The sequence below is a fragment of the Paralichthys olivaceus genome, chromosome 14 (genome assembly GCF_024713975.1).
Source record: "Paralichthys olivaceus isolate ysfri-2021 chromosome 14, ASM2471397v2, whole genome shotgun sequence".
In the NCBI taxonomy this organism is placed as follows: Eukaryota; Metazoa; Chordata; class Actinopteri; order Pleuronectiformes; family Paralichthyidae; genus Paralichthys; species Paralichthys olivaceus.
Window position 1 is genome coordinate 3,273,619 of NC_091106.1, and position 21,259 is coordinate 3,294,877.

At 39.6% G+C, this 21,259-nt stretch overlaps 1 protein-coding gene across 23 annotated transcripts in view; it reads left to right on the top strand.

Annotated features, from left to right (window-relative positions):
- The window catches only part of col13a1 (collagen, type XIII, alpha 1), a 107,324-nt gene that overhangs the window by 76,840 nt on the left and 9,225 nt on the right, over window positions 1–21,259 (top strand). For 13 of the 23 annotated variants that reach the window (XM_069538389.1, XM_069538372.1, XM_069538369.1 and 10 more), the window contains 22 exons: window positions 483–527; window positions 4,365–4,400; window positions 4,490–4,543; window positions 5,927–6,013; window positions 6,097–6,123; window positions 6,222–6,257; window positions 6,367–6,423; window positions 6,522–6,545; window positions 6,630–6,683; window positions 7,376–7,420; window positions 7,547–7,672; window positions 9,008–9,079; window positions 9,289–9,330; window positions 9,426–9,476; window positions 10,152–10,178; window positions 10,281–10,367; window positions 11,645–11,680; window positions 13,305–13,358; window positions 13,453–13,506; window positions 14,108–14,143; window positions 18,480–18,566; window positions 21,142–21,180. In XM_069538389.1, the coding sequence (XP_069394490.1) occupies window positions 483–527; window positions 4,365–4,400; window positions 4,490–4,543; window positions 5,927–6,013; window positions 6,097–6,123; window positions 6,222–6,257; window positions 6,367–6,423; window positions 6,522–6,545; window positions 6,630–6,683; window positions 7,376–7,420; window positions 7,547–7,672; window positions 9,008–9,079; window positions 9,289–9,330; window positions 9,426–9,476; window positions 10,152–10,178; window positions 10,281–10,367; window positions 11,645–11,680; window positions 13,305–13,358; window positions 13,453–13,506; window positions 14,108–14,143; window positions 18,480–18,566; window positions 21,142–21,180 (1,176 nt within the window). Of the gene's footprint in view, window positions 1–482; window positions 528–4,364; window positions 4,401–4,489; window positions 4,544–5,926; window positions 6,014–6,096; window positions 6,124–6,221; window positions 6,258–6,366; window positions 6,424–6,521; window positions 6,546–6,629; window positions 6,684–7,375; window positions 7,421–7,546; window positions 7,673–9,007; window positions 9,080–9,288; window positions 9,331–9,425; window positions 9,477–10,151; window positions 10,179–10,280; window positions 10,368–11,644; window positions 11,681–13,304; window positions 13,359–13,452; window positions 13,507–14,107; window positions 14,144–15,472; window positions 18,567–19,211; window positions 21,181–21,259 lie in introns of all 23 variants that reach the window. The other 10 variants (XM_069538371.1, XM_069538375.1, XR_011246009.1 and 7 more) reach the window with 9 other exon arrangements.

Consider the following 21,259-nt stretch of genomic DNA (forward strand, 5'->3'; position numbering starts at 1 on the left):
TTCAGAGCCATAGTCAAAACCTTAGAAGTGCTGATGTTCTGAGTCCTACCTGCTCTCCTTAGGTCAGCAGTCTATTGTGGGCAGTTATATCTCCAGACAGTTTTCAGCTTGTCACAGTGGAGTATATCTTATCTAATTGGATTTAAATTATATATTTCACTTAAAGCTTGTGCTAGTGAAAGAGGGTTAATATGAGTCATCCTTATTTTTTCATCTGGATGAGGAATCCTCTCTCTGCTGGCTACCGTTAAGTTTTTTCCAAGGCAACCATTTGTTGCTTTGATCTAGGGACCAACATGATAGAAGGCCCCTGATGTCACCTCTAGAGATTTACATCTCCTCCTGTCAGCTCCATGTCAAGAGGGAGCATTCCTTTCCGCCCTGAAACTTTGCTCATCTCTCATTTTGTCCCGGTTGAAAGCGCGTGTCTGCTTTTACTGCCCCGCTGCTTCTCTGAGCGGCTTTTCTCATACACTCTATAGGGAGATGAAGGAAAGAGAGGTTTCCCAGGAGAGAGGGGCGAGAAGGTAGAGTGACAGGCAAGCATGGTGTTGTGTGCGTGTGTGTGTCTGTGTGTGTGCGCGCGTGTGTGTGGCATGTTGAGGTTTATCTATGCATGCTGAGATCACAGATGTTGTTGCTGGAGTCTGGATGAGTGAAACTTGGTTGAAATTTATCTCGTAGTGAAAAGCACTGTCAGTTGAAGAACTGATGTCTGTTTTTTGAACACAAACAACCTGGAAACCTTCATGCCTCACGTCATAAATACATTTTTACCACAGATTTAGTATTTAGTTGCGCTGTGTGGACATTGCCCAGCAAGAATCCATACTTTTTTGTCATTATGGTTTATGTGGCCTATTTAGCTCTTTCTTCTAATTTAGTTCTAATTTCTAATTTCATTCTCTGGTGCTCTCCAGCACCTCTAGGTGTCAGGTGACCTACACCTAGAGCAGCTCCACTTGTTCATGGGAGCATGGCAGTAGCAGTCTCAGCCAATATGTGCAGAATGTGTTTTCTCCATTAAGCCACACAGAAGGGGGGAAGGGTAAGAAAAAGTCAAAAGCGGAAAAAAACTTCAAGGAAAGTGCATACTTGTTGGTATCTACAGGAAATAGCGATCTGGAACTAGCCCTTATTGTAGTAATAAAGACAAAGTTATTTTGCAGGCTGCTCTCTTATTGTTTGGGTATGGCTGCTTGAGGAGTTGAGGCTCCAATCAACCCAGGGGAAATCTGTTCTATAAATAATCTCATAGAGCTGGCTGCTGGTACCTTGTGAGAGAAGTAAAGTGGGCCAGGTTGAATTTTTGTGGTGCACACAAGGGCCATTAACATCTGCATGGTGCAGACCATGAATAATGACTTTTCTGTGCCCAGTAGACAACAGGCCTACTTCTAGACATGAAGGACACAGACACAACTACTACCTCAGAGACTTGACTGTGTCAAAATACTCTTCTTTTAGATTGAACTAATAAGCTCTATCTTTGAAAACAGCTTAATGGTCTTGTGTCCTTGATGATGTCGTGGATTTCGATTCACCACTCAGGACAAAGGAGAGTGTGTGACAGCAGTTGCACTTATTAGACTCGATGAAAAAGGTATCTCAGCATTTTTTCCTTTGCAAATGAGAGTCAATGAGGTATCCAACGAGAGGAAATATTAGTGGAGGGGAAAACAGCAATTAAGTTTTCAAGTCGCCCACCTTGTTCTGTTATTCTTCAGTGGTCGTATGTCTTTATAAAACTCTTCTTGTTGTGGCTTTCTATGAGCAGAATTTAACAAAGCTGTTCTTGAATGAATCTTTAATTTTCCATTGCTGTGTACAGAAATTATGAAAAAGACAAAAGTTGAGAATTCCAAATCTCTTGCACTTATGACACACATTTGTTCTGTCTAATTAGCTCCGATTGCTTCAAACTGACCCTCAAAACGTTTCCTTTGAGGTACAAATACAGTTGTGACATGGCCTCAGTAAAGAGATTAGCATAGTGATAAATCATGAAATGGCATGCCGGTATCACAGGGCCATGTGGACCTGTGCCTGCTGTGTGCCTCAGAAAGAGAGAGCTGTTAAAATGGAAACATGGCAGAATGCACGACAAATATTTGAGGCTACCAGGGCGAGCTGATCGGAGCAGTCATATATCAAAGGGAGATGCTGTTTCCTGTTTGGCAGCTGGTTGTTGGGAAGCGTCTCTAATGAACCCTCCTGTGTGCTTCGAGTCATCATCACTCATGAGCGCAGCAGGGATAATCAAGCTCCAGTTATGCTTTCATCTGACCACAAACTCATGTACACTACTGGGCACACAGTCGTTTCCATCTCCACCTTTCAACTGACACATGAATGTGAAAAGTACAATCACACACCTCTGAATTGCTCTCCCATGTCCCAGCAGGGCCTCACTGTGCTGGTGAGCAGTATGTACTTCTCCCCCAGTCATGATGATATTTTACCTCAGTTTACAATCACGCAATCAGTCAACCGATTAAAAATGAAGGTGAAATCAAATCTGGTTTCCATTAGAGGGAGGCCACCAAAGCAACTCATCTCGATGTCCTCTGATGTGGAGTAGTGTTCCATTTGGCGCGGCTGGATCTTAGTTGTTGACATTGTGGATGTCAGAATCTTGACCAAAAGGCTTTGACACTGGGTGGGAAAGTGCACAGTGCTCTCTCTAGTGTAGGACTTTTTCTGTGTTGCTTGGTTTCTATGAGTCTGATTCTGCTGTTATTCCCTGTGGTGTACTTCAGGGTTCTATCTTGAGTCCTATACTATTTGCTTTTTGTATGCTCTCCTTAGGTCACATTATTAGTAATTTCAGAGATATACAATGTCATTTATATACTGATGTTATTCAGCTATATGTCTCATTTAAGCATGATAACACAGACAAACTCTGTTTTGCACAACTGCTTGATTGCCATTATGGATTGTAAAGTGTTGGGTCTGCTTTCTCAATCTAATTTAGAAAGTGTGTGAGTAATCTTTGATCAGGCTATGCATTATGCTATTTCTCCATTAAATTGTTGACCCATGTTTTTATCCCACAAAAAAATCACAAAGCTCAGGGCTGTTTTTGCAGCTTTTCTACTTTGAAAGGTGTCGTAACTAAATATTTGTTTTGATTATTATTAATTCATAATCAAGCCTATTTATAATTTATGGATTTACTACGAGACATGAAGAACTGACACCTTGATCATGTTAGGTTACATTCTGCTCCCGACAAACAGCCACAACCAGGATATAGACAAAAACAGGACAACAACTTCAAGCGTCTTTGGTAACAGTGTTGCTCTGCTCTCTGGTGGCCCAAAAGATGTGCAACACATTCTCAAAGACTTGATCCCCCCAGGAACACAAAAAAAAAGAATAGAATAAAAACATTTCAACTCTACTCAACAGTCCTCACACACTTTAGACAAAGCTTTCAATAGAACCTAAATGAGGCATGTACAATACATGTAAGGTATTCATAGTTTAATCCTCTTATATAAGTCTTTATGTGTTCAACTGTAGGAGCTTGTTGAAATAATTCTTGTAACAGTGCATGTGACTATGCAGAGATTTTTTTTACATGTGACACATTGGCAATCTTGTTAGGCCCTGACTACAAATATGGAGCAAACATATTAAAGCATCAGACAAGCAGGAATGTAGCAACTGCCTCTACCAAGCAGCTACAGTATGTGTGTGCTTGTGTGGTCACAGCTGCGACTGTTCATCAACTTTAAATCATCTACTCATTAATCTGAAAAGAGGAGCAAGAACACAGATGATCTACATGAGTGTGTTTTCCTTTCTATTTTTAACAACCAATTTCAGAGGGTTCATTGTGCGGTGGCTGGCACATGACAGATGTTAATCAGTCACAGTTTTTCAATTCACTTTAGAATTTTACATGGATGTGGATTCTAAGACAATATAGCCCTGCCCCCCTTCAGGCAACTAGAAAAAGACACTTTTTCTAGTTGCTTTGCAGTTTTGCACTTTGCATGTACTTGAAACAGGAACAAGTCAGAGATGCATGTCTCTGATGTTATTTCATGTGATTTTGCAGTTATTTTTGAAACTCTTTGCAGTTTGTGAGTCTTTGAGTGGTCATTATGTTGTTCTGGTCATAGTGATGCTATCTGTAGTCTACTCTTTATAGTCTTGTTTTTTTTAGGTTCATAAAGAAATATTGGAGCTCAGGTGCAGGGCCTTGTCCTGTGTTCGGTGTGCTTATTCAGTAAACAACCCAAGGATTCACATGAATTAAGTTCTTTCTTGTGCATGTATTCTTGAGAAATCTTTCTTTTTTTCCTGATGTACCATTTTTGACATTTATGGCATCATTTCCAACTCCATTGTAGGGAGAACCAGGTTTCCCAGGCAGTCCTGGGTTAAAGGTAATGTTGCACCTGAGCAGTGTGTGTGTGACATTATTGTATACTCAGTCAGATCGGAGGATCATAAATGTCTTTCTTCCACTGCAAAGGGTCAGGCTGGCATCCCTGGTACCCCTGGCATCCCTGGCAAGAGGGGCTACAGGGTAGGCGTGGAATGGAATGTTCATCCACTGTCTGTGCTTCTGTCAGTCATCCCACTAATTTGATATTTATCACATCCCTGTTTTGTGTTTTTGAATGTCAAAGACTTTTTGTTCATCCTTTCTGTGCTGTTAGTTCTGCTTGGTTCTGTGTTTGGTCAATAGATGGTACAATCAGCCACCATTAGTGATTGGTGCAGAACTGGACTAGCTATTCTTATCATATAATATTATTTGTCCTTCATTTCTCACAACACCCTGACATGCACTAACTCATTCTGGATCAAGGAGGAATGGGTGGTTGGAATCCATTCTTGAATAAGCTGTGATCTATGGGAATGCACAGAAATGCTGTTTGATGAATAATCTGAACTCAAGTTCACATGCAAGCTTACTACAGATTTGCTTAGGTGGCCATGAGATATCAATAAATCATCACCATCGTTCATGGTGAGGACTTGAAGTGGGGGGCACTCTAGGCCAATAAGTATATGGAATGATGATCCAACCTTGACTTAAGACTAGAAAGAAATTGTGAACTCACCAGGGACCACAAGAAGCATCCTGGTGGTTCTCCCTGATGACTTCCAGAGCAGCCAGCCTAAGAGTTCTCCTGGTGCTCCCTGACGACAGGACCCTGACTGAGGGACAGACTACAGTGATAGTGTTTGACACCATCATGACATCATCCTGCAACACCAGCTCTGTGTGACCTCCCGACCTTAACTCCCTCACAGTGTCGCACTGGAGGTCAAAGGTCATTGATGATGAGTCAGATGGTGGCACGAATAGAGAAGCTAGCAAGAGACTGACATATTGACACCCAGAGAACAACTTTGAACAGAGATTTGAACAAATGTGAGATATCATCACCTTCAATATAACAATACAATACAAGCAAGACTACATACCTAGGTTACATGATACTAACTATGCTATCTCCACGCCAACTAAGCAAACTTAATTATTTCAAGAAACTTGAATGAAAGCTAGTGAGTGGACATTGGGCTGAGAAGAATTTAATCAAACTGCTATTTCCAAGGTATAAGTAATTTTTTGTGCTTTATACTTTATCCTGTCTGCTGTTTGATGCAGATTCTCATCACATCAAGCAGCAGTGAAGATTACATGTTGCTTCAATGCATTGTGTGAACCACTTAACAATTTATGTATTAGAAGTGATTTTATGCTTGGTTTCAAATTGCTCTTTTTTTGTTTTGTTTCATCATATGAAACCAATTCTAGTGTCACTGTTCAGTATAGTACCATAACAATATTTATCAGTCAAACCCTTTTATTTATTATTCTTGTCTGGTTAATATTAATAATAAATATTTCTCTTTTTAGTTTTGACTTTGCTCAGACTTTGTTTTGTATGTCTGACAGGGTGAGAAGGGAGAGCCAAGCATTGCAGCCCAAGGTATTAAAGGAGAACCAGGTTTCCCGGGGCTGCCAGGCCTAATGGGAACCAAGGTAAATTATTTGAATACTGGACAGATACTTGCACATACACCAGTGTCTGCATTATATATCACTGCATGACATTTTTCTTACAGGGTGAAAAGGGTGATACGGGAGTCGAGGTAAGCCGAGAGATCATAGGAAGACTATTTCCAAATACTAGCACAAGTTGAGAATAATTGTGGAGAATCTAAGTCTCATACTTCCATTTAACCTCTAGGGTAAAGCAGGTCCTGAAGGCCCAGCTGGACCAAGAGTAAGTCATGGTTAACTCACTAATGTCAACATATAGCAGATATTGACGATAGTAGACACAATTTCATTGTCTTCTATATGATCTGTTTTGTTTGTTTTTCACCGAATAGGGTCCTCCAGGTCCAACTGGAGAGCCAGGAAAGGCTGAAATTCAGAATAATGAAAATGTATGTCACTCATCTTAAGCTGTTGTTTTTTTTTGTCAGAGGTAATAAAACTAAAGAATGAAGTAAAATATTTTTAACATTTTAATATTCCCCCACAGGATATTCGCAACATACCTTTGATGGTAAGTACTGTCTAGTGTTTATTAAAACATGTGCAAGCACAGTACTTCAAATCGTTTTAATGACGTGATCTTTGCTCTTAATAGGGTCCCCCTGGATTACCTGGACCTCCAGGGTCCCCTGGCATCCCAGGTGTCAAGGTAGAGTCAGTTAAGAGTGGCATTTGGTATTTGATGTTCTCACATATTGTCATTATATTGTCATTATATGTATATATATATATATATATATATATATATATATACATATATAAAGCTCAGGCTTTTCATGTCAGTTGTGGGCCTTTAGACTTCTATTTTCTTTAGATAAAACACTTATGTATCATTATAAGGCCTGGCTGAGCTCATATTGCACTTTAGTGGTATTTGGGGGTTAGGGTTATATTAATATATATATATCTATATATTTATATCTATAAATATAGCTATATATATATATCTCTCTATATATATAAGAAGTCAGTCTTACAACACAGCTGGTGGTGCAAACACAGGGCTCCAGCAAAAGCATGTTCATCGGGATCCTTGTGCACTTTTTATCGCAACTATATACCTCAGCATCTGGTGGAGCTCTGTATTGGCCTGGAGGATAACTTCAACACAACCCTATTTCTACTGTTTACCAGTTCGTGCAACAAAAGATAAAATAATTGATGCCATGAACACTTTCCAGAGGGGCCTGAGATCATTGAAAACCACTGTGCAGTGTTTTTTGCATCTCAAACCGGACATCATGTCTCGAAATGTCATATTACTGGATATACAGTGTATCAGGGGTACCTGTTTGTCAGCCATGGATTCTAGTTTGTAATCAAGCCTCGTTGTGTCGTCAGGGTGACGTTGGTCTTCCAGGTCCACCAGGACTGGACGGCGAGAAGGTAATACTTTGTTATCAGTAAGCTGCATATTTTAGCCAGACAGTTGAATTGTACAATGAATGTATATTGTGATGGAAAACTGTTAAAAATGTGATTTCAAATGTGCGTGACCTTTTTAATTTTCAGGGACCCAGAGGGAAGCCTGGAGAGACTGGTCCTTCAGGCCCAGCTGGTCCTCTAGGTCTCAGAGGCGAGGATGGTGTCATGGGCTTCCCGGGACCCAAGGGAGACATGGGTCCATCTGGATCACCTGTGAGTCACTGTTAACCACACACCACACCACATCACTGCCTGGGGTTCCCTGGTCAAAGGCAGAGTCCCACATCTGTCATTATTGAGAGGGAGGGCCTTGGTTTTCATCTGTCCTCTTATTATCTAATTATAGAGTGACTGGCTTGGAGAGTTAAACTTTAATTCACTGTGGCATGGATCCCAAATGTGCCCCCATATAAAGAGCAATGCTATTAGTAGTGTGGTGTTACTCTCAGAGCCCACATGTACATACAAATATGTGTGTATGTTAGAGAGTTAGCAAAGGAACAAACATTTTGCTCTTGCTCACTATTTTTCTTGTTTTCATTTGACGCAGGGCGATAGCATTTAGTTTCAACTCAATTGTTCAAATGTAATTTGATCGAACACTGAATTTGGGAATACCTTTTTTTATACCAGAATTAAATTTAATTCTCTGAAATAATGAGCTTGAAATCTCCCATAAATATGGTCCCATCATGCACTTGGATTGTGCAGTCCCTATATAATCTCTCGATATGATTCACCAAAAAGTTTTATCAACCCTTCTATTCTTTTTTTTTTCGGGAATGTACATCAGGAATTGCTTTGCAAATAATCAATTTGCTAGTTGCTGTGAAGGGTAGGTGCTGGGTAAAATCTGGTGGTTGGATGCTTTTGGGGTTTTTGTACATGTGGAAAACAGTAAACTGTGTAATCAGAAATACTTCCCAGGGGGAACTTGTGTCGTTTGTAATGTTTGCTTTGGTGAAGGTCCCAAAGACTGAATGCAAAAAGCATTTAAGAATATTGTTGAAATTAGATTAACAATGAGTGGTTTATCAGTACCACATAACCCTACCCCAGCCCCAGGTACCAGCTAATGAATAAGTCCTACAACTAGCAGCTAACGACCATAAACACATTAGCTCCCCACACAAAATAATCCAAATACAAATTGCATAATGCAAATACATGATGGGACTATATAGGATGGGCCATTGGAAACAGTTAACAACTGAAAAACCGTGCATTTAATGATTATTCAGGAGCATTTAGCAAATTATATTCAGATAAAAATGAAGGGACTCCAACGGAATAAAAATGTATATAGTATAAAGGTAAAAAGGAAAAAAAAGAATTATTCATATTATTATTTTTCACATACAGAAAAAACAAGGATCATATTCTCTAGCACTGATTGTTGTGGCGATGAACACTATGATTGGACATTTAGAAAACATTCTAATTTCTCTTTTAAGCTTTGATTTAAACATGAAGAAACCACTCATCAGTCCCTGAATTGAAATGCTAAGCCATTATCGTGACGCCTATCTCCCCTTCCTTGTTCTGTAGGGTTTAGATGGCCCTACTGGTGAAAAGGGGGCTACAGGGGCCCCTGGCCCTATTGGATTACCTGGCGCAATGGTATGCAATGGTGCCCCTTCAGGCTGCATCTTTATGGATGCAGTGTCAGGCCTGACAAAGGAGGAGGCACAGTCGAATACATTTGTATTCATCCCAAGTGCTGAAAAATTGTTGTGTTTCTTAATTTTTCTTTACTTTGTAGTTTGTCATTTGATTGACTATTTCATCAACTTTGTGTCCCTCTGTGTCTTTGCTACCTTCTGTGACAGGGTTCTAAAGGCGAACCTGGAGAAGGAGCCAGGTCGGAAATGGTAAGGGTTAGTCAGTGACACTTAGAGCACAATGTGTTGGAGCAATCTTTTCTAAACAGAAATCTTTTGCTTGTGTTTTGTGTGTCCGTCTTTAGATATATGGTCCTCCAGGGCCCCCAGGACCTCCAGGACCAGTTGGCCCAGCAGTGAGTCAAATATGTTGTAACCCCAAAGATTAAAGTCTGACACACTCACAAAGGTTTCTTTAGTTTTTGTGGCTGATCGGGCCTTAGTTCAGGTTGAAGTTGGGCTGAATTATTGTGTGTGGAGAAACACATCTCCAAATCTAAGGACCCATCAACTTTACCAACATGTAAATGGGCCAATAAATACATCACAGCCAAAAACCACAATACAAGCTAACACAAGTATAACAACCAATACATGCTTTAAAGTTAACAGCAGTGTAGATTAAATCTATTTTATGACGTGGAGACACTCAATGCTACGTGCTCAATATATAGAAGAGTGATACCGCCCCATTACACTCAGAAAAGGTGTAATAAGTTTATATAAGTGGATTATGAGTGTGTATGTCACACACCATGTGTGAAATTATACATTTTTAATAGTGCAGAGGAAGGAAGAGTTTTCTGTGTGTCATTTGGAAGAATAAGACATATCTTAACATCTTCTATTTGGCAGTCTGAACTGATCTTCAAAGATCCTGATTTGCTCCACTATAAATGCGTAATAACTTAGCAACATTTAATTGTTATATGTTATAATCTGTAAATAACATTTATACATTTTCATGTAACCCAGACAACCCGAGACAGTATAGACTGTGTCTCTTATCCCACTGTTTTTGTTCCATCTAGGGATCCCAAGGATTTTCGGGGCCTAAGGTGAGACATTACTTTCATTTTTTTTTTTATTAAACTCATCTGTGCTGTGCTGTCTGCCTCACAGCCATTCCAAATATTAAAGTGTAACAATGATACCCTCAGGGAGAGCCAGGCATCGGCATCAGAGGAGAAAAGGGAGCAACAGGTCAGAAGGGCGACAAGGGAGACAGAGGCCATCTTGGACTCCCTGTAAGTTTTAGTTTTCATTTATAATTAGGTTTACATTTGTCCTTTGTAAGTGGTTAAATTCAATCTTGATCATTGATATTATTATCATATACTAACAGCCTTATACATGATGTTATTCAAATGATGTTTGGGCTGTTTTAAACATGGGTGCTAACAAACTGTTCAAAATGGTGTTGACTTGGGTTTCTAATCTTTATTCTTGGTTTACACTCACGTTCAAAAAACAGTTATCTCTTCTGCTTATATACTGTCACTCTCCTCTTTTATGTGACCCTCAAATATACACTAACTAGCTGACCCGGGGGGGGGGGCTCAACACATATCAATGAAATATACAGTGGCCAAGATTGTATTGCAGTTAAACAAAACCCATCCAATTATAGATAAGGATTTGGTAACAATAGAAGGTCTTTTGAGAGTTCCAGTACATTGTGCTCTTTTTTTGAGTGCATGACATTTTACATATACTGGAAATAGCTTTTTTTATATTGCAGTACTCCAACTTTCAGGATGGAAATACTCCTCCCAGCACAGCCTTTTAGTTGAGCCCTAACATTGTTAACATTATGTCTGTCTCATTGTCTCCTTGAGGAGATTCTTCTCCTTCCAGCCCCTGATTTCACCAGTGTACTCGTTTTCACAGGGTTCATATGTTCGCTTCGTGTTTGCAGTTATGGGAGTCATTTGTTCCTATAGCACCAAATGTGAATAATCTCCTGCTTAAGATATTCATCAATGAATGCAACCTCCCATTGACAGATACAATAAAAAAGTGGAAAGGGAAATAGTGAAAGGCGACCTAGACAGATTTCTTCTTACCCTGTTCAACTGGTAGCAGTAGAAAAACAGGCGATGTGAGACTGAATAATGCAGGAATATAAAGAGGTGGTTATTATGTGTGTATTGCACTTTATTGCACTACACTGGGCTGTCAATGACTGTGTTGTGGACGGTTCATCTAAAATCTTATGTCATGACAATAAATGTGAAAACAGAGCACTATAACTTTTACTATGATTAACAACACAGTCGCAGACCTGATGTCACCACCAGCCGAGTCCAGCAAAAGAAGTTACTCACTATTACTGTCATTCACTTTACCTCCACCACTTCCATCACCCTTCATTTGTCATCATCTGAATGTGTTTTTGAAAGTCACTTGAGTCACAGCTTCACTCACCCACCTCCCCATCCCGTCCCCACCCCACCTCCCAACCCACCCCGTCCCACCTTCCCCCTCCACCATCTCTGCTCTAACTGTGTACAACGCTATACAGGGGGCTCATGGGTTAGACGGCAGACCGGGTCCAGTGGTGAGTGGCGCAAGTCCTGTCCCCTCACCCTTCTCCTTCTCTTCCTCCTCCGACCCCTCCCTCCCTCCACCTTGCTACAGCTTGCTTGATGTCTGCCATGTCTGCCTGTCATGTCCGCTTGCTTTCCTGCTTCCCATGCTTGTCCTGTCTCTTTTCTTTCCGATAGTAACTCTGTCAGGACAGAACTGTTCAGGGTTGGGTTCTGAGGATGCACTGGCTCTGAGAATCTAGCTTCTCATGTACACACCCTTATGTTGCCAAGGTTGCCACGGTTTATGTAAACTCATCCACTGACCACAACCCATAACACAGTCATTCAAAAATTGGTAAAGTCTAAATTTCAAATTAACTAAAGAGGTGCATTCTATAGTCCATGAATGAGACACCCAATAATTATGTCATGTAGAAATGTGGCGCTATTACAGAAGTGGCCAAGCAACATTATTTTTATCTGTAAAAAATGTTTTGTTCAAAAATCTCCAAAAAGATTTGTGGGATCTTTACAATTTGTATTAATGGAAAAAGGATTATACTTTGTATTTAAGTTTTACACAAAATGAAGAGTATTGGTCTAAAAGACCACATACATAACGATTAATAGGCTTAAACGGTCAAATATAAAAAAGGAAGAACTAGACCTTGATGGACCATTTTGTGCAACATGTAGCTGCAGAATAAATTCATGAACATAATATCAACATTAATATTTGCCATTCACTGATTGCAATTTTTTAGTTATAGTTAAGCATTAATTAATAGTTTATATATATTTAACATCAAGTTTGAAGTTCAGATGCTCAACACATTTCTCATCTCTGTAATGTGTTAAATAAAATACAAAATAAATACACACTTATGGAGAAAAGGCCTGTAACAAAAACGTCCAGACCTTTTCAACAAAATAGATTGTAATTTTTACCTCAAGTTAATGAAACAAACAAGTTGTGGTCGTGTGAAAACTGAATCTTGATATTGGCCTAAACAAATCATGAGCAGCCATGGCCTCTCTGGGTTTATACTTCAGGCTTCATTATGTCCCACTTCCACCTGGGACCAGTGAAGTGGATTGATGTCGAGTGCTGCTTTTCCCATCATGTCTACTCTTAGACTCCACAACTGTGTCCTGTATATCCTCAGTCCTCAATCCTGCCTTCACAGTTCCCCCGGTCCTGATCCTGTTTCAGTAAAGCTGCCATTGCTAAGAATCCAGAAAGTAGCATGCAGGGATGCCCGTGCTGCATGTTGACACGTATAGTACGTTTGGACAGCTGTACTGCATACAGCACTGTACTTGCTGGATATGCCTGAGATGCAAGGCCTTCCTCTCCGATCCTGACTGCAACTCAAACAGAAAATATGCAGCATTTGACATTTTATTCATTTTCCCTCCCTTTTTAACAGTATTGCCAGTAGTTCAACAAGCTTGGTGTCTTGCTCCATGTGTCAGGGCCTTTTCTCTGAAAAATTGGTCTAATTGGTCCATGACATTATCTCTTTTGACATTTGTTCTATTCATGACCACCAGACAGCTTGTTGATTTACTGATTGAGCCATGATAAATGGTCTGGCACTATTCAGGTTGTATCTGCTGACAGGTATTTATTTCCCTTATTCTTTTTTAAAGGGTCTAATAGGACCAGCAGGTGTGTCAGGGCCAGCAGGACCAAAAGGAGAGAGAGTGAGTGTTTCTTTTTCTAGAACCATAGTCTAAAATCATTATACAGTTTCAGAACAATATACACTATCTACTTTCTTGCTCTTTTTCACTACAGGGTGAAAAGGGAGACGCAGGATTACCAGGACCAACTGGGCCTCAAGGCATCCCTGTAAGCCTGTTATTCAATGTTAAATAGGAAATACTTTCAGATACTTTTCCTTATTTTCTGTCATGCAGTATAAATAAAGATATACTGTTGGATGTCCATTTTATTGACCACCACGAACAACCTTCATCCTTGCAGCCAAGTGTGCAACAACTGTGAAAAAAACAAAATCATTTAATCCTCTGTCTAGACAACCAAAAGGTTAACGGTCGAGTAGAGAACAATAGTATCGCTCAATTCACATTACTGCTAAGTGCTATTTAAACTAACTGGGAATATATACTTGCACACTCTGTATGTGACAGGCCAATGCAGGCTGTTGCTGACACATCATCTCATTACACTGTGGCCAAAGCTGGGCCAGTTTCAACTTTCTCACTGCATGAGCCTTAATTTCTGTGCCTCACTGAAATGAATCAGGGAGACAGAGAACCCCATTGTGATTAAAAAATGCATTTTTTAACACAATGCTTATGTCAGTCTAAACATAACCCAAGACAGCGACCAAGCATATTTTCTAAAATCTTGCAAATAAGCATTGTTTCCTCCCCCAAAGCAGGAAAGATACACAGCCACTAATGTTATGTGTTATTTCTTTTTGCAGGGTTTAGTAGGACCACAAGGACTCAAAGGGAACCGGGTAAGATACTGACTCTAATGTTATTTTAACATTGATAAAGATAGAAAGAGCAGGGAAATGATTCTAGCTAATGGGCACACATTACATTTCATCTGTGGAATACACATAGACCAGGTCACTTTTATATTTTTTAACTCAACACATTATGACTCTTGTATTTCAGCCTCAGCCATTATTCTAGCAAATGCCTTTTTGGGCCATAATAGGTCACCCGAGCAGACTTGTGATGACTTCAAAGATGCACTTAAGTAGAGCACATGAATTAAAGAGCTGAATATCAATAAATGGGATGATCTCTTTGATATCACACATGAAAAGATAACCAGATGAGCCAGATAGTATGCTTTGATTGTGTTCTATAATGACTCTGAATAATTAACATCAAGATGTCTTTGCTTTTCTTTGCCTTGATCAAAAGACCTCAAGAGATTTTTTTTTTGATTAAGGATAATTTATCTTGAGCTTGACAAAGCTATGTTAACCTCAATTAGTTCTCTCATTTTGTTTTCCTCGATTTGATAATCATAATGTGGATTGGACTTGAGGAAAGGTGGATATCAGTCTCATGTCAATAAATTAAAACGTTATAATAAATACTTGATTTCCAGCAGTAACAGGCTGCTGCTTTCAGTGAGCAGGATGCAGTGAAGGAATGGATGGATAAATGGATAGATGGACAGATGGATAGATCCCAAGGGAAATTTAGGCTCCCAAAGTTCTTGTTGTGAGGTGATGCACTTCAGTCAGAGCTGCTGGGCAGATGGATACACTTTTTATTTCTTTAGACAGAGACAGAAAAACAGTTTGCATATTCAGATAGCCTTAATGCAAAGCTAGTATACAAGATCCTGACTGCAGCTCTGTATCTATCACACAAAAATGAAATTGATGTCCATCTTCTTCGTCTTGGAAATGATGCAAACAAACATGTTTCCCAAATTACCAAATTATTCAATTTATTTGCTCTTCAAGTAAAGCTCTGCTAGTTATGCTGTGTAAATATTGTATTTCATCTCCAGGTTGTAGTATATCAGAGAATGTGTTTGTAACGTCCATGTACCCTTCCTCTAAATGAATGTTTCCGTTTCCTTCCTATTAACCTGTGACTCTTAATATTTCCACTCCCATCTATTAAGTATGCACATTTCATAAGCCCTCTCAGCACATTCAACTGGCCTCTCATCAAAAGCAGCTATGTTTTCAATGCACAGAAGAATATACTTCGAATAAACACACATTGAGACTGTCCAGTTGAAGGTGTTGAAGACAAAGCTATGGGATAGTGTTACTGTTTTTTACTCTTTGTCCTGTCTTCCTTTGTTTCCACAGGTCTTCCTATCCCCTTTTCCTTCCCTCCACCTTGCTCTGTGGCCCGTGGCTCTGTTTATTGCCGGGTTGCCCTCTCTCCCTCTCACAATCCTTGGCCTTGGTTAATCTTTCTGCTCTTACACCTCTTTACTCCTCCTGCTTCCACTTAACAGTCCCTTTTCCTTGCAACCTTTCATGTCATCCCTCCAACCCCTGACCCTGTGATCCATAGTTCAAATTGACAAGCAGTGCTCTCCCATCCCTGTCAAAATCAATACTATAGCTAGATGCTAGCACACCAAAGATTTTGCATATTTCAGCAAATCATCTCTAAGACAGTTTTGGGGGAAAATTCTATAGAACCTTGCGACTTCTAACAATCATCTTTATAATATGTGCTGATATTTAATTTGCCTTATCTAGAGCCTTGTCAAAATTTGCAAACAACTAAAAGCCATGGAGTGGGCTTCATAATTTCCCAAGTAGCACAACAGATTTCAAAATAAGTAAGAATTCACTTAAAAACAATTGTTTGAATGCATGATCTCAGAATTTGAGCTTCTGCTACTAGTAACACTCAGCTAGGCACTGCACTTTGAAACAAAGCCTTCAAGCTATTTCAGAATATACCTCAAAGGGATAGTTCACTGAAAAATTTAAACTCACTTGTAATCTACTCTCCACTAAGTGTCTGAGTCCACAAAACACTTTTGGATTCTCAGAGGTAAACAGTGTAATAAATGAACAGACAATGTGGTGTCATCCAAGTGTCCGGAAGCCCCAACGTTCAAATTCGACTCAAATCGGCGTCATATGTGTTATATGTTTACGTTTGAAGAAGAAGTCACCAGTTACTTCAGTTGTATTGGATGTTGCTGCAAAACTGTTTACCCCTCAGACTCCAAAACTGATTTTTGGGCTCAAACATTTCCCCCACTCCTCCATCAGCATAGTGATGAGTAGATAATGAGTTTTCATTTTTTGGGGAACTATCCCTTTAAGTCTTGTTTTGTGTCTATAATTAACAGTGGAATGCTACTGTACTGCTATGGGGGAGAAGCTAGCTAGCTGAAAATGCACAATGAGCATCATCAAGACAAAAACACGACAAATAATGGATTGCATCAAATGCGGACTGGGAATAAACAGGTTCGGTTTAATTTAAAACAAATCACGGTGCTGATAGAGGTTTTTCTCCACAGTTACCAAGTTGCTTGTCCATTGTGGGAACTGTTGGGATTATTTATAATAAATGTTATTTATTGGGGTAATGTGTGTTCTGTGTAGTTTTTGCAGTGGGAGGCATCCTTTTGCAGTTATTTTCTGTAGGCACTAAGCACATAGCATCCTGCTCATTTGTCTGAGGCGCTTTGACGTTCTAGACTCTTAGACTGCCTCATATTTTTGCCTCAGAGGGATGCTAGAAAATTGAATTTTTTTTCCCCATTGTCTAATTGCATGAATTGATAGGTGGGCTTTCTCTGATGGTTATTTGGGAACAGCCTCTAAGAGCAAGTGCCCCCCACTTTGACGTATTTAAATAACTTGAATAGAGTTTACTTCACAACATTGAGTTTGATCAAGTGATTTAATGTTGCAGAGGAATCATAATGTTTTGATTGTTGGTTTCAACCAAAAAAAGTTGAGTTGTGTGCTTCACATGGCCTCACTGCAAAACCACAAAACACTGTGTGATCAGGGCTTAAACCACATGAAAGTGATACTCGAGGTGTGCAGTTGTGATGCTAAGACAGTCCTGGGAGAACACTGCAGTCAGGCAGCAGATAATCTGGACCCTTACAGCCTTTGACCTTGTTGAGCAGGTATTCAATTAATATCATGACAAAGCTGCCCCATCCTGTAAACTGTATACAGTAAGAGTGAGGCATTGTACTATTATAGCATTCTTGGACTCTGGTGCCCACAGGGCAACTACAGCAATCCTGATTTGTTACATTCATAGCAATCTTGGAGCACATCATCTGTGGTCTGATAACAAATTAGCCTCTGGGGGCAACTGCCAATATATTGGTCCTTCTGGCACTGACAGCGTATGTGGGCCAAGACTCTGTCTTCTGTTCCCCATGCATTGTTAACAGCCCTACAAGTCCACACCAGACATACGTTTCTCCACATCCAACACAAGCAGTGATGCTTTTTGTTGGTGTATTAGGTCCAAATTAAATTTTGACTTAGCTAACTGCATTTGAATAGAGATAAATTAAAAATCTGATAATCAATGTGTTGCGCCTCTTTTGGTCTCCACACCGATTGGGCACTAGAAACAGAAGGCCTTTGCCCCCAAAATCTTGTCCCTTGCCAACAGATTCTAAATATTCACATAGAGAATATGTTTATAGAGATTATGTAGCAGTTGATGAAGTCTGGAGCCATAAACCTCAAGCAGAATTGAGGCACTGGTCTGGTAAGATCACTTCTTTATAACCTTACCCCCAAATTTGTACAATTGATTTATGTCGTAAAGACACTATTAAACATCTGACAGCTCCCTCAGGAGCCACAAAACCTTTTATACCGCTCTTTTCATAAAAGCAGTAAAACTGTTGAAATAAAAAGTTGAAAAGTAGGCACAAAAACATCATAGTTAGGTTAGGAAGCCTTTGTTATTATGAAGCCAAGATTAGAAAAACAACTTGGCCAAGTGTTTGAGTGTACTTTTCTATCCCATTGCTCACTTTCATGTTTGAGTACACGTGACAACCTTCTTATTTCTGCTCTTACTGTACAATAAGCAGTAGAGAGTCTTTAAAATTCTTTGAATGAAACCTGCTTACCAACTACACTGGCTTATAAAACTATCCTTCCCTAACTACCTCTACTTACCTTCCCTCTCCACTACATTTATTTAAAAAAGTCATAATTTCCTTAAAACATAGCTAATAAAAGCTTATTTTTCATATTGTCTAAATTAAATTTATGTGAAAGCGAAACAATTTAAAATTTGCTTAATGTGTGGCTTAAAATCAGGAGGACTAAAGTTTGTCTTTTTTGAATACACTGTTTGCAGGGAGAGAGGGGCAAGAAAGGCAACAGGGGGGCCAAAGGGGATAAGGGAGACCAAGGAGCACCTGGATTAGATGCCCCCTGTCCGTTGGTATGTTCGTAGCTTCATGTGTAGCCAAGAGGCAAAGGGAAGGAGAACTATTTTCGAATACAATATTATAATGGCATAGCACTTCAGTTTCCCTGAAGGTTTGTATTCGGTAGTCACCTTCCTTTTGGCTCTGGTATTCAGTGGTTCTAATCAATCCCAGGAAGAGTTTGGTCCAGTTCTCGGGAGATGTGTGGCTGAATTGATTAATATGAAAAAACATTATTTTAAAGAGAGATTGGATAATACATTTGAAAACTAAATTACTTCATGGGGTCACTGACCACAACTCTGCCTGGGTAGCTTCTTTTTTTGCAGGAATGAGACAGACAGGAATCAGGCAGCCTCTGCTGATGAGCATCAAAATGTACCAAAAACATTTTGTCTCAAATTTCATCCTCCGTCCTTTTACTGTGACTTTCATATTAAAGAATATGTGACAAGTGTGAAACAATCAAAAGGGCTGAACTCATCTCACTGAGCCTAGTTCCTGTCGGGCTCAGGCTGCCTGCATGTTTAGGAAACCTGTCTCCAGTCGCTCAGAGGACAGAAGTGGAGATCGCTCCTTCCATCGAGCAGGGGAGGACAAACACTCCTGCTGCACCTGAGCTGCATCCTTATTTTTTAAATGGTTGATTTCACAAACAGGGTTTCCGAGGCTTTAAAGGGGAGAAAGGTGAACCAGGTTTGCCAGGCCTGGACGGGCTGGATGCCCCTTGCCCTGTGGTATGGTGCTCTTTCTTTCCCTTCACTTTTCCCAGCATGCCTCGAGCTTTCTCTAACCACACTCCTGCATGATGGCAGTCAGATATTGCACTGTTAACTCTCAGAGAACATGTGCATCAAATTTAACTTCTTTTACTCAACTGACCTAGTAACAAGCTAGAACATTTCCAACTGACCTTCTGAACTGATCTTCCATAGAACTAACATGAGCAAGCATTTCCCACATACAAGGACACACTCATTTAACACAACCTTTCCATCACAATGGCTGTATTTTAATTTAAAATGCAGATCTGGGACTGTGACTAATATCACAATTAAATTACCAGAAATAATAATTGTATTCGTAGAGCCTTGAAATTTCTGTATTAATACTACTACAGCTTTTATACATAACCCCTTGATTCTTAAATCATTTCTCGCATGGAGCACCAATTCATACCATCTTCAAGGCAACAGTATACCATTGATGAAGAAAAGCAGTGGGACCATTCTGCCTGGGGTTTGGTTTAGGTTAGAGAAAGTAGCCTGTGGACTTTCTGTAATAAATCCAACCATGAATATTCCCTAACCATATTCAAATATTGCTTGAACCTGAATATATCCATAATACTGCAGTCACCACAGTTGGACATTATACTGCAAGAAATGATGTTCTCAAAGAAACCAAATATGTTTTGACTAGACTAAAAGGTAATACTAAAAGAGAATAGAAAATCTCAAATGAGTTGTATATACTTGTTATTACAGCAGATGGGACAGGTAGGTGCTTAGATTTGGTACTAAAAGATATAGTACCCTGGTCATGGTTCTTAAGTCTGGTAATGGAAAAATGGAATCGACAATAGAGTCTCTATAGTATCTGAAATGTATCTGTACAGGTAAGAATTTGTCCTTCTTCATCATCCTCATCAAATTATTCATTTAAATGTGAAACCCCAGCAAGTGTAAGGCTTCAGCTAGCTCTGAAACAACAGTGTCAACCTCCTGCTGTGCGCTGAGTCATAAAGAATGTCTCTTACCAAAGTATATGACAAAGAGATTTCTACAGAGGGTACTAAGTGTCTTAGGTATGTTCTCATTTGTTTTGTTGTATTATTTTATAGTCATAATAATGAAATCTATATAGTATATCTATATCTGTATAGTAGAGAGGGCTTTGGGGATCCACTGGTTTAGGAAGTAAAGGGTTTCTTTAATCTTAATGTTCATGTTCCTTACAATAGAAACATGTTAATGTAACACAATGCTACTTCCAATCTTTTTTCAAATGTATGCTTCAGTCTCTTCAAACTTGACACAGACTGAACAATGTTCCAGTGCTGCTTGAATTCGTATTGATTGGAAAGAGTCACCGAAGTTTCCCACCAAGGAAAATGTCTCATAGCATAGTGCCAATGAAAATGAACATGTCCTGCAAGATGTCAGTGAGGAAGTGGCTACAGATTCGAACATCCTGGCACAAGCGTTAAAGAGAAGCCACCAAGTTTCTCATAATATAACTAAGGACATGACATTGTTCATATCCACAATCATGGCTACAGCTCAAAAGTAATCATGTTGAGTATAAAACCATATCACAAGAAGTAACAATGAAATGTGTTTCCATTTTGAAAAGTCTGATTTGGGCACAGACCTACAGTAATAAAACATGACCTGATAGAACACAACTACTTCCTGAACCTCGATTGCCAAAATTACTCTCACCACTCTGCCACAAAAAATAGTGTTGATTAATTTTATATAATTGTACACCGGTTGTGTTTGTATTGGCTTCACACTTGCATTACAATATTGTTAATCTATGTAGTCTCTGTATTTTTCATTGAACATCTTGTTTTGATTCTTCCAGGGGGACGATGGCTTACCTGTACCAGGATGCTGGAATAAAGTAAGTTTGAGAGTTTGACTCTCTTGTTGCTCGTCACTGATGCAGCTCACACGCTGTGTGCAAACTTCACCATGAACTA